Source organism: Rhinatrema bivittatum, chromosome 6, assembly GCF_901001135.1.
Source record: "Rhinatrema bivittatum chromosome 6, aRhiBiv1.1, whole genome shotgun sequence".
NCBI classification, from domain to species: domain Eukaryota; kingdom Metazoa; phylum Chordata; class Amphibia; order Gymnophiona; family Rhinatrematidae; genus Rhinatrema; species Rhinatrema bivittatum.
Genome location: NC_042620.1, coordinates 176,923,888 through 176,937,073, shown reverse-complemented (window position 1 = coordinate 176,937,073; position 13,186 = coordinate 176,923,888). Strand labels below are relative to the sequence as shown.

Genomic DNA, 13,186 nt, shown 5'->3' with positions numbered 1-13,186 from the left:
TAGAGGCAGTGAACAATTGTGTTGCTTCACCGTAGATTATTTTATGTATGATACAGAGATTTTTATATTCTAGGCAATATTGGTAACCAATGTAAGGAGATCAGAACAGGTGTGATGTGGTCATATTTTTTTGTATTTGTTAAGACCTTTGCTGCTGCATTTTGAAGTATTTATAGAGGACAAATAGTTGATTGAGGGAGACCTAGTAGTAATACATTACAGTAGTCAATGTTGGAGAACAATAGAGTTTGTAGTACTGTGCTAAAGTTATTTTGGTCCAGTAAAGATTTTAAACGTTTGAGTGTATGTAATTTATTATAGCCTTCTTTCAATTTATTAGCAATATGCTTTTTTAGATTAAGGGCCTTATTTTCTACATGTATCGCATGCGGTAAGGGACGGTTCGCGTGCGATACCAAAATGGGGGTGGAGTCGGCCCCGGAAGAGGAGGAGTCAGGGCGTCACCGGGGCCAACTCCACGAAGCCGCCGCAGATGACAGAAGGGTAAGGACCTTTTCGCGTCCTATTTCGCTCCCAACAGCTACACCTCCTATGGTGGCGCTATTGGGTGCGAAACCGGCAGCGATCACACCGCGACGGTGCGATCGCTGTTGGCTAGCGCAGGCCCACCCCCCGTTTCGGCCCCGCACCCCTCATTTCCTAAAGTATCGCAGGCCTGCGATACTTTAGAAAATGAGGCCCTAAGTTCGGAGTCAATAATAACTCCTAAATCGCATGCATTGTTTCCTATTACAAGGTTAGTTTTATTATCTTCAAGTGTAATGTTCTGGCGGGTTTGGTGTAGCATGCTCTCCTGTCCAATAATATGATTTCGGTTTTATCAACATTCAGCATTAATTTCATGTTAGTTAATAGTTGTTTAATCATGGATAGATACATCGCTGTCAATTTAAAAGTTGTCTCAGTTGAAGAATTAATCAGAATTAAAATTTGAATATCATCGGCATTTTTTACTAGATTCACCTTATTTTATATTATCTGTTTTTAGTTCTGTACTTTATTCCCCCTGTATTTCAGTATATTTTATGCCTTTTCTATACCGGTATTAGTGGGTACATCATATCGGTTTACAGATAACTTAACATATTACAGAGAACAAGGGTAGGGGAAACAAGGGAACGATAGAGGAACCAAAGAACAAGGGGGGTGAGGAGGGGTAAAATGGAATAATAGGAGAAACTAATATGAACGAGGAAGCTAGAGGAAGGTAACACAGGAAAAAGGGTACTAAAATACACAGGGGAAGAGGATTCAGACAGAAAGTGGCGTAACTAATAAATAACGGCTAGATGGTACAGGGGTAACAAGGCATAGAAAATACTGAAAATATACTGAAATACAAGGCGTAAGAAATACTGAAATACAAGCTGTAAAATATACTGAAATTCAAGGCGTAAAATATACTGAAATACAAGGCATAAAATATACTGAAATACAAGGCATAAAATATACTGAAATACAGGGGGAATAAAGTACAGGACTAAAAATGGATAATATAAAATAAGGTGAATCTAGTAAAAAAGCAAAAGATAAACTGAAATACATGAGAGAGAATTTACAGGACTAAAACTGGATGATGAATACAGTAAACTATATATAATATGATGAATACAGTGAAATAATGGGGATGAGGATCGGAAGTAAAGGGGGGCCCAGGGGGAAGGGGGGAAAGGAAGCAAGAAGAATAGAGGGAAGGAAGGGGGGGAAATGGACTCTATTCATTTATATATATATATATATATATATATATATATATATATATATAGTGCATAAAGCCGAGTCCGCTTAGAAAATAACAGATTGGAATCATATAAATGTTAAACAAAGTGACTGATAGTGAAGACCCTTGAGGGACTCCCGTGTTTAGTTCTATTTTATCAGAAATCGTGTTTCTAATTTTAACTTGGAAGTAGCGATTTTTATTGTAAGAAGAAAACCATTTGATTGTGGTGTCGGTCGGCCCTATTTCAGTTAGTCTGTTTAAAAGGATTGTATGATTCACGGTATCAAATGCTGCTGACAGGTCCAACAATATTAGTAAATAGTTTTGTCCGTTATCCTTAAGCAAGCATTTGAAGCAGTGGCAATGACTTTGAAGATTGCTTCTTGTTGTTACTTGGTGGCTCTCTCTTGTTTGCGTCTCTCCCAGGAGGTTGATGACTCTGGGGTGAACTCTAGGGCAGTTATGGAACCAGCTGCTGCCTTCTTGGCAGATGTGGGCTGTGATTTGGTCCACACTTCAGCTAGAGCAGTGGTTCTCAACCTTTTTTTGGCCGGGACACACCTGACAAATGGTTCTCATATGCGTGACACACTGAACATGTGACCATCACGGGGCTAAGTGTAAACATGCACTCTGCATCCACAGGACTCCCCTCAACCCTCAGCAATGAGTGCAGAGCAGATCTAGGGCATAACCCATACAACTCACCATACAAAAAAAAGATATTCTGGTTCTGATGACATCTCAGTAAAAGCAAAACAAACTCCCTTTACTACCAGGCACAATAGCCTTCCTTATGAAAAGACAGTAATTTACCACTAATGCATATCCTATTGAGAAAACACATCAAATAAGATTGATACAAATGCCTACATGCTAGTAAAACACCTCACTTTGGTCACACACCCAGAACTGACCTTCACCAAGTACAGAAAAAACACAAATTATAAATATGGAGACAGAAACTGGAATGGAAAACCAAAAAAGCCACTCTGCATACAGTGCGAACCTGGAGAAATGGAAAGAGAAATAAGGCACCTAACAGACTCAGGATTTGCAATAATGCACACAAACTAACCTGCACAAAGTTACACCTGTATTACGGAACACACGCAAACAGTAACAACCCTATCTAAGAAATACAACTATTAAACCAGGCCCTAAACACTAAAACATTTCCTATTGGGAAAACAGAATAAGCCAAGCTGCTACAGAGCCCCACACAGAAATCATTGTAAAGTTATAACAAAAATGTTACAAAGCAGCTGCTGAACAGAATAATATTCAATTAAATACTCATAAAAATTATTAAAACATGTCCAAATATCAATAAAATATTTCAAAACAGCAGACATCGCATAATACCCAATAATTAAAATGGCAGTCAATCAAGAAAAATAAATTTAAAAAGCCACCTTTACTTACCTTCTCCAGCAACTCTCCTACTCCTTTCCCTTCCAGGCCAATAGCACTAACCAGAAGCAGCAAGGGCTGCTGAAGCTCTGTCCTCAATCTTCTTCCTTAGCACCCACAACCAGTCACTCACAACACACACACCCCCAAATAGACCCCACGACCAGTCTCGGTCTCTTTCACACCAGTCATCTTCCTGACCAGTTTCTCTCTCTCACACAGAAACACATCACCTCCCTGACCAGTCTCGCTCTCTCAATCACACTCATGTTCTCTTATATACAAGCTCTCAATCACACACAAAAGCTCTTACACCCATTCACACCAGCTCTCACCCAGGCTTCCATTCACACCCCTACACACAAGCTCTCACCCAAGCACCCATTCACACCCAATGACACAAGCTCTCACCCAGGTACCCATTCACACCCACAGACACAAGCTCTCACCCAAGTACCCATTCACACCCTCCGACACAAGCTCTCCCCCAGGCACCCATTCACACCCTCCGACACAAGCTCTCCCCCAGGCACCCATTCACACCCTCAGACACAAGCTCTCACCCAGGCACCCATTCACACCCACAGACACAAGCTCTCACCCAGGCACCCATTCACACCCACAGACACAAGCTCTCACCCAGATATCCATTCACACCCACAGACACAAGCTCTCACCCAGGCACCCATTCACACCCACAAACACAAGCTCTCACCCAGGCATCCATTCACACCCACAGACACAAGCTCTCACCCAGACATCCATTCACACCCACAGACACAAGCTCTCACCCAGACATCCATTCACACCCACAGACACAAGCTTTCACCCAGGCATTCATTCACACCCTCAGACACAAGCTCTCACCCAGACATCCATTCACACCCACAGACACAAGCTTTCACCCAGGCATCCAATCACACCCATAGACACAAGCTCTCACCCAGACATCCATTCACACCCTCAGACACAAGCTCTCACCCAGGCACCCATTCACACCCTCAGACACAAGCTCTCACCCAGGCACCCATTCACACCCACAGACACAAGCTCTCACCCAGGCATCCATTCACACCCACAGACACAAGCTCTCACCCAGACATCCATTCACACCCACAGTCACAAGCTCTCACCCAGGCATTCATTCACACCCTCAGACACAAGCTCTCACCCAGACATCCATTCACACCCACAGACACAAGCTTTCACCCAGGCACCCATTCACACCCACAGACACAAGCTCTCACCCAGACATCCATTCACACCCTCAGACACAAGCTCTCACCCAGGCATCCATTCACACCCTCAGACACAAGCTTTCACCCAGGCATCCAATCACACCCATAGACACAAGCTCTCACCCAGGCATTCAATCACACCCATAGACACAAGCTCTCACCCAGGCATTCATTCACACCCTCAGACACAAGCTCTCACCCAGGCATTCATTCACACCCTCAGACACAAGCTCTCACCCAGGCCCCCATTCACACACAAGCTCTCACCCAGACATCCATTCACACCCACAGACACAAGCTTTCACCCAGGCATTCATTCACACCCTCAGACACAAGCTCTCACCCAGACATCCATTCACACCCACAGACACAAGCTTTCACCCAGGCACCCATTCACACCCACAGACACAAGCTCTCACCCAGACATCCATTCACACCCTCAGACACAAGCTCTCACCCAGGCATTCATTCACACCCTCAGACACAAGCTCTCACCCAGGCATCCAATCACACCCATAGACACAAGCTCTCACCCAGGCCCCCATTCACACACAAGCTCTCACCCAGGCCCCCATTCACACACAGACACACCAGCTCTCACCAAAAATAACTTCTTCCTTCATTGCAGGGATAGGCTCCGGTTCCGCCGTGGCTTTAATCCGGCGGGCCTTCTTTTTTCGGCGCCACGGGGATGGGCGCCTCAGTCAGAGGTTGGGTTTCCTCTTCGTCGCTATGGGGCTGGGCTCCCGTAGCGGCCTTGCACCATCGGGGTCGGGTTTTCTCTTCACCGCTACGGGGATGGGCTCCCGTAGCGGCCTTGCACCGTCGGGGTCGGGTTTTCTCTTTACCGCTACGGGGATGGGCTCCCGTAGCGGCCTTGCACCGTCGGGGTCGGGTTTTCTCTTCACCGCTACGGGGATGGGCTCCCGTAGCGGCCTTGCACCGTCGGGGTCGGGTTTTCTCTTCAACCGCTACGGGGATGGGCTCCCGTAGCGGCCTTGCACCGTCGGGGTCGGGTTTTCTCTTCACCGCTACGGGGATGGGCTCCCGTAGCGGCCTTGCACCGTCGGGGTCGGGTTTTCTCTTCACCGCTACGGGGATGGGCTCCCGTAGCGGCCTTGCACCGTCGGGGTCGGGTTTTCTCTTCACCGCTACGGGGATGGGCTCCCGTAGCGGCCTTGCACCGTCGGGGTCCTACACTGCTATTCCTCCCACCCCACTCCCGGACAGTGCCATGCCTGCCTCACCGGCCAATCAAAGGCTTCCTCCCTTCTTCCTACTACCACTGGCAGGTGGCAGGGAGGAGGCTTCCGATTGGCCTGCGCGGGGGAAGGCAATATGAAGGAGGCTTCCCATTGGGCAGTGGGGGTAGGAAGAAAGGAAGCTTTCAATTGGACTGCGGGGGCTGGAAAAAGGGAGAAGGAAAGTACAATGGGGCAGTGGGACACCGGGAGACGCGACACACCTGGCCGTGTTTGGCGACACACTAGTGTGTCGCGACACACCGGTTGAGAAGCGCTGAGCTAGAGGAGTGACTTTGATAGTAGTGGCCAGGCATCAAATATGTCTGAGAAATTGGTCAGCCGAAGTGACCTCCAAGGCTAACCTTACCAAATTGTCTGTAAGTGGGTCGAATCACTGGTTCCTCATTTGTCTGAGGATAAGAAGCAGATGCCAAGCTCATTTACCATGAGAGGTCATGCTAGAGGATCCAAGCGTTTTTGACCTTATAGAGGAGCGACCTTTCAGAGGATTCGACCCTTCGGTAGGTCTCAGTCCTTTCATTTCAGACAACCCAGAAGGGGCAAAGGCTTGGGTGGTGGAGCCTCCCGAGCCACCCAGTGAAGGTTTGCCGACCCAACCCCGGGAACAGGAGATAGGGGGATGCCTCTCTCTTTTTTTTATCAGAGGTGGGTCGAAATCACATCTGATCAATGGGTCCTGGAGGTGTTACGAAAAGGATATGTGATGGAGTTTCATAGTGTTCCTCAAGACTATTGTAACTTTATTGCTATGTAATTCATATTGTTTACGATGTTATTTAACTTTCATACTATGTTACTCAAAGTTGTTTAGATGTTTCTTGTTCTATCTAATGCTCACAGGCAAGTTTATTGCTTCACTGTAAACTGGTTTGATTTGTATCCAATGCAAGAAGATCGGTATATAAAAGTTAAAAATAAACAAATAAATAAATAAATAAGACATGTTCATGGAGTCTCCCTGCAAAAGAAGCAGGGAGTGGAATCTACTCTGTCAAGGCTCCTCAGTCTGAGGGCTGTGGTCTCAGTGCCTACATCTCAAGAAAATATGGAGTGATATTCCATTTATTTCGTTGTGCTCAAGAAGGAGGGCTCCTTTTGTCCCAGCCTGGATCTCAAAGCTGTCAACCATCATCTGCAAATGAAGCATTTTCGCATGGAAAGCTTGTACTCTGTGACAATGGTCTTGCAATCAGGGGAATTTCTGTCTTCGCTGGACCTGTCCAAGGCTTATCTTCACATTCCCATCCAACTAAAACATCAATGCTTTCTGAGAGTCACAGTTCTGGGACTCCATTTTCAGTTTTGAGCGCTGCCCTTTTGTCTTGCCACCGCTCGCAGGACTTCTTTCAAAGTAATGGTAGTAGTTGTGGTAGAGTTGAGAGAGGTTGGGATCCTAGTACACCCGTATTTGGATGACTGGCTGATTCGAGCCAAGTCGCTAGAAGAGAGTCACCTAGTGACTCGCAAGCTGATTTCCCTGTTGCAGGAACTCTGCTGGGTGGTGAACCTAGCCAAGGGCAGTCTTCAGCCCGCTCAGTTGTTGGAATACCTCTGGGTATTTGCTGGCACAGCTTTGTCTGTTGATAAACACTCTGCGTCTGACCTTATGGTCCTACCTGCAAGTTCTTGGCCTAATGGGGGCAACCCTGGAAGTGGTGCTGTAGGTGAGGGTGCATTTGCGTCCTCTTCAGCGCTTTCTGCTGTCTCGGTGGAACTCACAGTCTCGGGACTATTTTCAGCTCCACCTGCCGATGGAGGTCTTCTCTCAACTGTAGTGGTGGCTGCAGGCGGATCATCTCAGGAGGGAATTTCTCCTAGCACCACTGTATTGGCTAGTACTGACAACAGATGTGAGCCTCCTTGGGTGGGGAGCTGACGGCGCAAGGCACTGGAATGCAGAAGAGTCTCTCTGGAACATCAATCGGCTGGAAGCCATGCCAGTCCAGTTAGCATGTTTGCAGTTCGGTGACAGGTTGCAGGGTTGATCGGTCCAGATAATGATGGACAATGCAATGACTGGCTTAGATCAATTGGCAGGGAGGAACCAAGAGCCAACAAGTGTTGAAGGAGGTAGATCAACTTATGGAATGGGCAGAAATGCATCTCCAGATGATCTCAGCTTTGCATATGGCAGGAAAAGACAATGTAAGAGTAGACTTTCTCAGCAGGGAGAGTCTGGACCCAGGAGAACGGGTATTATCTGCCGAGGCATTTCAACTGATTCTGAATTACTGGGGTCTGTCGTTCCTAGACCTTCTGGCGACTTCTCACAGTGCGAAAGTTCCACGATTTTTCAGTCGCAGGAGAGATCTGAAGTCGTTGGGGCTCGATGCCCTAGTGCAGAAGTGGCCAGAATACAAGTTGCTATATTCCTTTCCTCCATGGCCCATGTTGGGCAGATTGATTCGAAGAATCAAGTGCCACAGAGGGATGGTGCTCTTGGTTGCTCCAGATTAGCCCAGGAGACCGTGGTATGCAGATCTGCGGTTGCTACTGATGGAACAGCCCCTTTGGCTTCTGGCACACAGGGATCTGTTGAGGCAGGATCCTGTTCTTCACAAAGATCCGACTCAATTTTTGTCTTACGGTATGGCCCTTGAAAGGGGCTCGCTTGCTGAAACATGGATACTCTGTGGCAGTGATTTCCATCTTGCTAAGAGCTAGAAAGTTCTCCATGTCCTTGGCCTATGTGTGGATTTGGTGAGTGAGGCCTGCTGTGAGGATCGAGGTAATCTTCCTTGTTCGGTCAATATCCTGCTCATTTTGGAATTTTTGCAGGATGGATTGAATAAAGACTTGGCCCTTAATTCATTAAAGGTACAGATGGCAACTCTCGCTTGTTTCAGAGGTCAGGTGAATGGTGGATCTTTATCGGCTCATCCTGATATGGCTCATTTCCTGAAAGGAGTGAAACATCTTCGTCCTCCTTTGTGATTTCCGGTGCCCTTATGGAGTCTTAATTTGGTGTTGAACTTCTACGTGACCTTGAAAACGGTGTTTCTATTGGCAATTTGTCTGTGCATAGGGTTTCCAAACTGCAGGCCTTGTCTTGCAGGGAGCCATTCCTCCAGGTAACAGCTGTGTACTGTTCCTTCTTTTCTACCGAAGGTGGTCACTGACTTTCACTTGAATCAGTCCATCTCCCTGCCATCTCTGGACAAAGAGAGAGATGAGGAGGGGTATCATCTGTTGCGACCCTTGGATGTGAAGAGACATATTTTCGGGTATCTGAAGGTTACTAAGCCTTTATGGAAGACTGATCGCCTGTTTGTCCTTCACAGCGGTACCAGGCAGGGAGAGCCGGCCTTGCGGGCTACCATAGGTCGCTGGATTCAGGAGATATCACAGCTGCATACATTGATGCTGGGAAGCAAGCTGTTGCCTAGTCAGGTCAGGGCTCATTCTACTAGGGCTCAATCAGTGACATAAGAAGAAATGTCGACGTTTGCTGAGCTGCGACATAGTCCTCGTTACACACTTTTTCAGGTATTATCGTCTGGATGTGCAAGCCTGGGAGTACACAGCCTTTGCACATGTGGTTTTGACTGGACCGTGGGCAACCTCCTGCCCTATTCGGGAATAGCTTGGTTACATCCCACTTGTTCTGGATTCATCTGACTGGATGCTAAGAAATGAGAAATTACTACTTACTTGATAATTTCTTTTTCTTTAGGACAGTCGGATGAATCTGGCTTCCCTCCTTTGGCTATCGAATGGTTGTATTATAGTCCTCCTCAGTGACTATAAGTTACAGGGATTACCAGTAAGTGTTAATCCAGTCCCTAGACTAGTGTTAATAATTTCTTGTCTGAGCTCAGTATTGCCTGTTGGCTGAGTTTTGAAATGGTTCTCTGTTTAATCAAGTTTTACTAGTCTGTCCACAGTTGCTTTTGAAGAGAATACTGGTGGGCTCATTTCACTGCAGGGGTATATATATTGTGACGTCAGTTTGGTCCGTCACCATCTGCTGGTAGAGGTGCATAACCCATTTGATCTAGATTCATCTGACTGTCCTTAAAAAAAAAAAAAAAAAAAAGAAAGGAAAATATCAGGTAAGTAGTAATTTCTCATTCGATAACCCATGGTTTGCCATCCATAACAAGCCTCTATTAGCAATGTGGGGATTAATAAAGTGTAAAATATGGCAGTCCATCATCGGCTATTTAGTCAACATTAACCTAACTATGAGATGCTGTTGTAGTACATTATTCATGGAGGGCCGTGCATTGTCCTCTGTCATTTTAGGCTGAGCAGTGAAAGCAAGAACTGAGAGTGACTAGGGAGAAGAATACTGGAAACCATGGAGCAGAAAAAACTGGTAGAAGTGAGAATATCACTTTTGATGAGGCAGAATAGGCTTTTCACAGGTCAACATTCTAATGTGCCTGTAGAGTTCTAGGCACATGAGAAATAGGAATGTGGTTTATTAAGATGCTGAGAGAAAGGAGTGTGCCATGTTGCATTGCGCATCTATGTTTTAAAATTGGCATGTCACAATAGATCCTTTGCTAGTTGTGATCCCTTTTTATTGAACCAGCATTATCCAGTGATGATCTTTTGAAACTGCCTAGAGACCTGTGCAGTCTCAAAAGCTCAATGAAGCCCTTTATTTAAACATTTTTATATTCTGTCTATAGTGACCTTGTCCTGCTAGGTGGATTACAATTAAAACATAAAATACAATAACAAAGCATAAAATCATATATCAGTAAATAACTGCAAATCATACAATAAAAGCTGCATTAAGTCTTGTATGGAGCTGTTTTAAAAGCTTCTTGAAAAAGCAGTGCCTTAAGCTGTTTCTGAAACATGTTAAAATTCTGCAAAGATCTTAACTCCTCTGGAAGTGTACTTCATGAGGATGTGAGACAATCTGACCCCAGGTACTTCCAGTAGTTAGTGTCACACAATAGAATTTACCTTGATTAAAATAGAGACCCTTTCTTGCTGGATAGTGTTTTGTTTTCTGTCTTTCCTTTTGCTTGGTTCAACTGGTTAGTTCCAGATTTTCTTTATTAGTGAGAAGATATTTTGAGAATAATTCAAGTTGAGTGAAGATTTGATGGCTGAAATGAAAGCAATGCAGGCTCACATGGATGAAGAAGAGGAAAGGATAAATAGGCAAGATGAAATAATATGTCAGACACAAGAAGCAAGACACAGCTTAGAAAGATTTGTGGAAGACTCGAGAATGACCGCTATGTCGACTCTCAAAGAGAAAAAGACTCCAGATTTCTCTGGAATGCTCAAGTAGCATGGAGATCTGTTGTCTGAAGACTGTATTGCGTAGACTAGAGCGGCTTTGAAAGTTTTCTATATTCCTGAAGTAGACTAGTTTGAAATAGTCAAGGACCATCTATTGCGCTGGGCTAAAGACCGAGCAAAATATTCTACACCCAGGCTTAGAAATATTGAGAATGTGTTTCATCAGCTTCAAATTGTGTATGGAAACAAAGTGCTGGTAAGCATAAGATTAAAAGAGATTAATGCTAAATGACAGCTACCTGGAGAGGATCTACAGACATACGCTTACAGCCTACAATAAAATTTGACAAGATCTTTGGCTAGAGATCTGCATTGTCTGTCAGACCCAGAGAAAATGCTGAAACAGAGGTTCGTGGCCTGAGACAAGAGATGAGAAAAAGCTTATTTGAGCATCCAGAAAAGATATTTTCTAAATTAATGCAAGATAAAAACAGCTAATCAAGTAGAAAACATTGGCTGTATTTGTGATGCTGTATGCTATGAGTACAGGGTCTCTGTTCCATTGTTTGCAAATAAGTAGCAAACAATAAGCATGCACTGTGATTGACAAATTCAAAATTATTCAAGTGTGCCATTAAAAACTTTTGCGGATAGGCTCATTGACTTAAGGTGCTAAAGTTGCTTCGCTGTTGTGCACACTAGTGTTGAGACAGATTGCCCCCAGTAGATGACTTCTACTTGCCGTCAGGAAAGACACTTATTTGATGAACAACAAGTTGTAACTATTTTAAACTGTTTAAAGTGGCAAGCCCCGGACTCAGCCCTACCTTCAGGCAAAACTTGGCCTGAGTCAGGCATGTTTTATTGTAACCTGTGAATTTATACAACACTATAAATAAAGGAATCCCAGTACCTAAGGCAATTGGTCAACTTTTGCTTTGTTTGCAAAACTGACATGTTCCTTGATATGGAAAATTTAAGCCGGATGGTGCTAAGCTGCTGTAAGTGGCAAGATGAAATTTTACAGCGATAGGAGAGTCTTGAACAGCAGCAAGACTATTACTTGACAGAACAGTCCACCAGAGCAGCATGAATGGATAACAGTGGCAGTGCCCAGAGAAATGTACCTGCCCTGGAGTAGCAAGATCAGTATGTACAAAGACAAAAGTATAATCAGTGGAGAAATCCTCCTCCTAGAAACAAATGGAGAGAAATCATCTGTTTCCATTGTCAAAAACCAGATCTTTCGTAAGAGACCTTGAGAGTAAAAAGAAAATAAATTCCAGAGGGGAGATAGTCTGGTTCTATCTTGGACCCCTAGTAATGAAAGTCAGAAAAAGTAGCATCTGTAGCTAGGCCACAGCAAAAAGAAACAGTCATTCAGAGGGAAGAAGATCCTATCACCTCCAGGTTCGACTAAAATCAGTGCATAGTGATGAAAAGACAGATCTTGAGGGAAAAGAAACAGAGAGCTTTTGCGTAAAGTTCAATAATATAAATTTTGATAGGCTCAGTTAAAACCAAATGTTACGCTGACACCGGCTCAGATGTCACCAAATGTTACTGCTTCCCATTTTCATCTTTGGATAATTCTCATGTTGGGCCAATAAATAGGATTCCAGCTTACAAAGATCCCGGTTTTGTCTGGGACGAAATCAACTATTAGTATACTGCATTTCTTGATGGTAAATATACGATTTTGGTAAAGCAAAACATCTTTTGAAGGAAAAATCTGTAAATGTGTACTTGTGGGAGGAATAAACAGTAGAAAGTTTTCAGTGATGCCGTACTGCATATCCAAATTGCAAATAACAGATTTTTAATACTTTTGCAGACATTATGTATTCTTGCCAACATAGCAGATGGAACAACAGCAAAGGAGCTGATTATGACAAATGATGACATCTTGCAGAAAATTAAGTATTACATGGTATGCAGATTTATTTTTTTTGCACATCTTTTCATTGACCTAATACTGTAACATGGAGAGGGCTCTTTGAACAATTCTGTCTGTAAACTAGGATTCTGAGTAATAACAAGGGCAATTGTCAAACTGTCTGCACCGGGACAAAGACCATGAGTACTTTTTTGTTTGTTTGTTTATCTGTCGATTTTGCACCAATTCTCAAAGCCAACGTATGTGTGTGTTTTGTACATGTGTGGTCAATCGTGCTTGCTTTTTCTGTGGATAGAGTTTTGCTGGGAAGTACGTGGGCAGAGTTGAAAATGTAGAGGCCAATTTTCAAAGAATTTAGGTCCCTAACTTTTCGAGTTAAGGTCCTAAATTAGCCCTTTTGAAAATTTACTAGGGCTGAGTTTCT

The 13,186-nt window shown here is 44.3% G+C and overlaps 1 protein-coding gene across 4 annotated transcripts in view; it reads left to right on the top strand.

Annotated features, from left to right (window-relative positions):
• ARMC8 (armadillo repeat containing 8) overlaps positions 1 to 13,186 on the top strand; it is a 311,684-nt gene that overhangs the window by 245,138 nt on the left and 53,360 nt on the right. For all 4 annotated transcript variants that reach the window (XM_029606184.1, XM_029606183.1, XM_029606181.1 and 1 more), the window contains one exon: positions 12,700 to 12,795. In XM_029606184.1, coding sequence (XP_029462044.1) covers positions 12,700 to 12,795 — 96 coding nt within the window. The remainder of the gene's footprint in view (positions 1 to 12,699; positions 12,796 to 13,186) is intronic.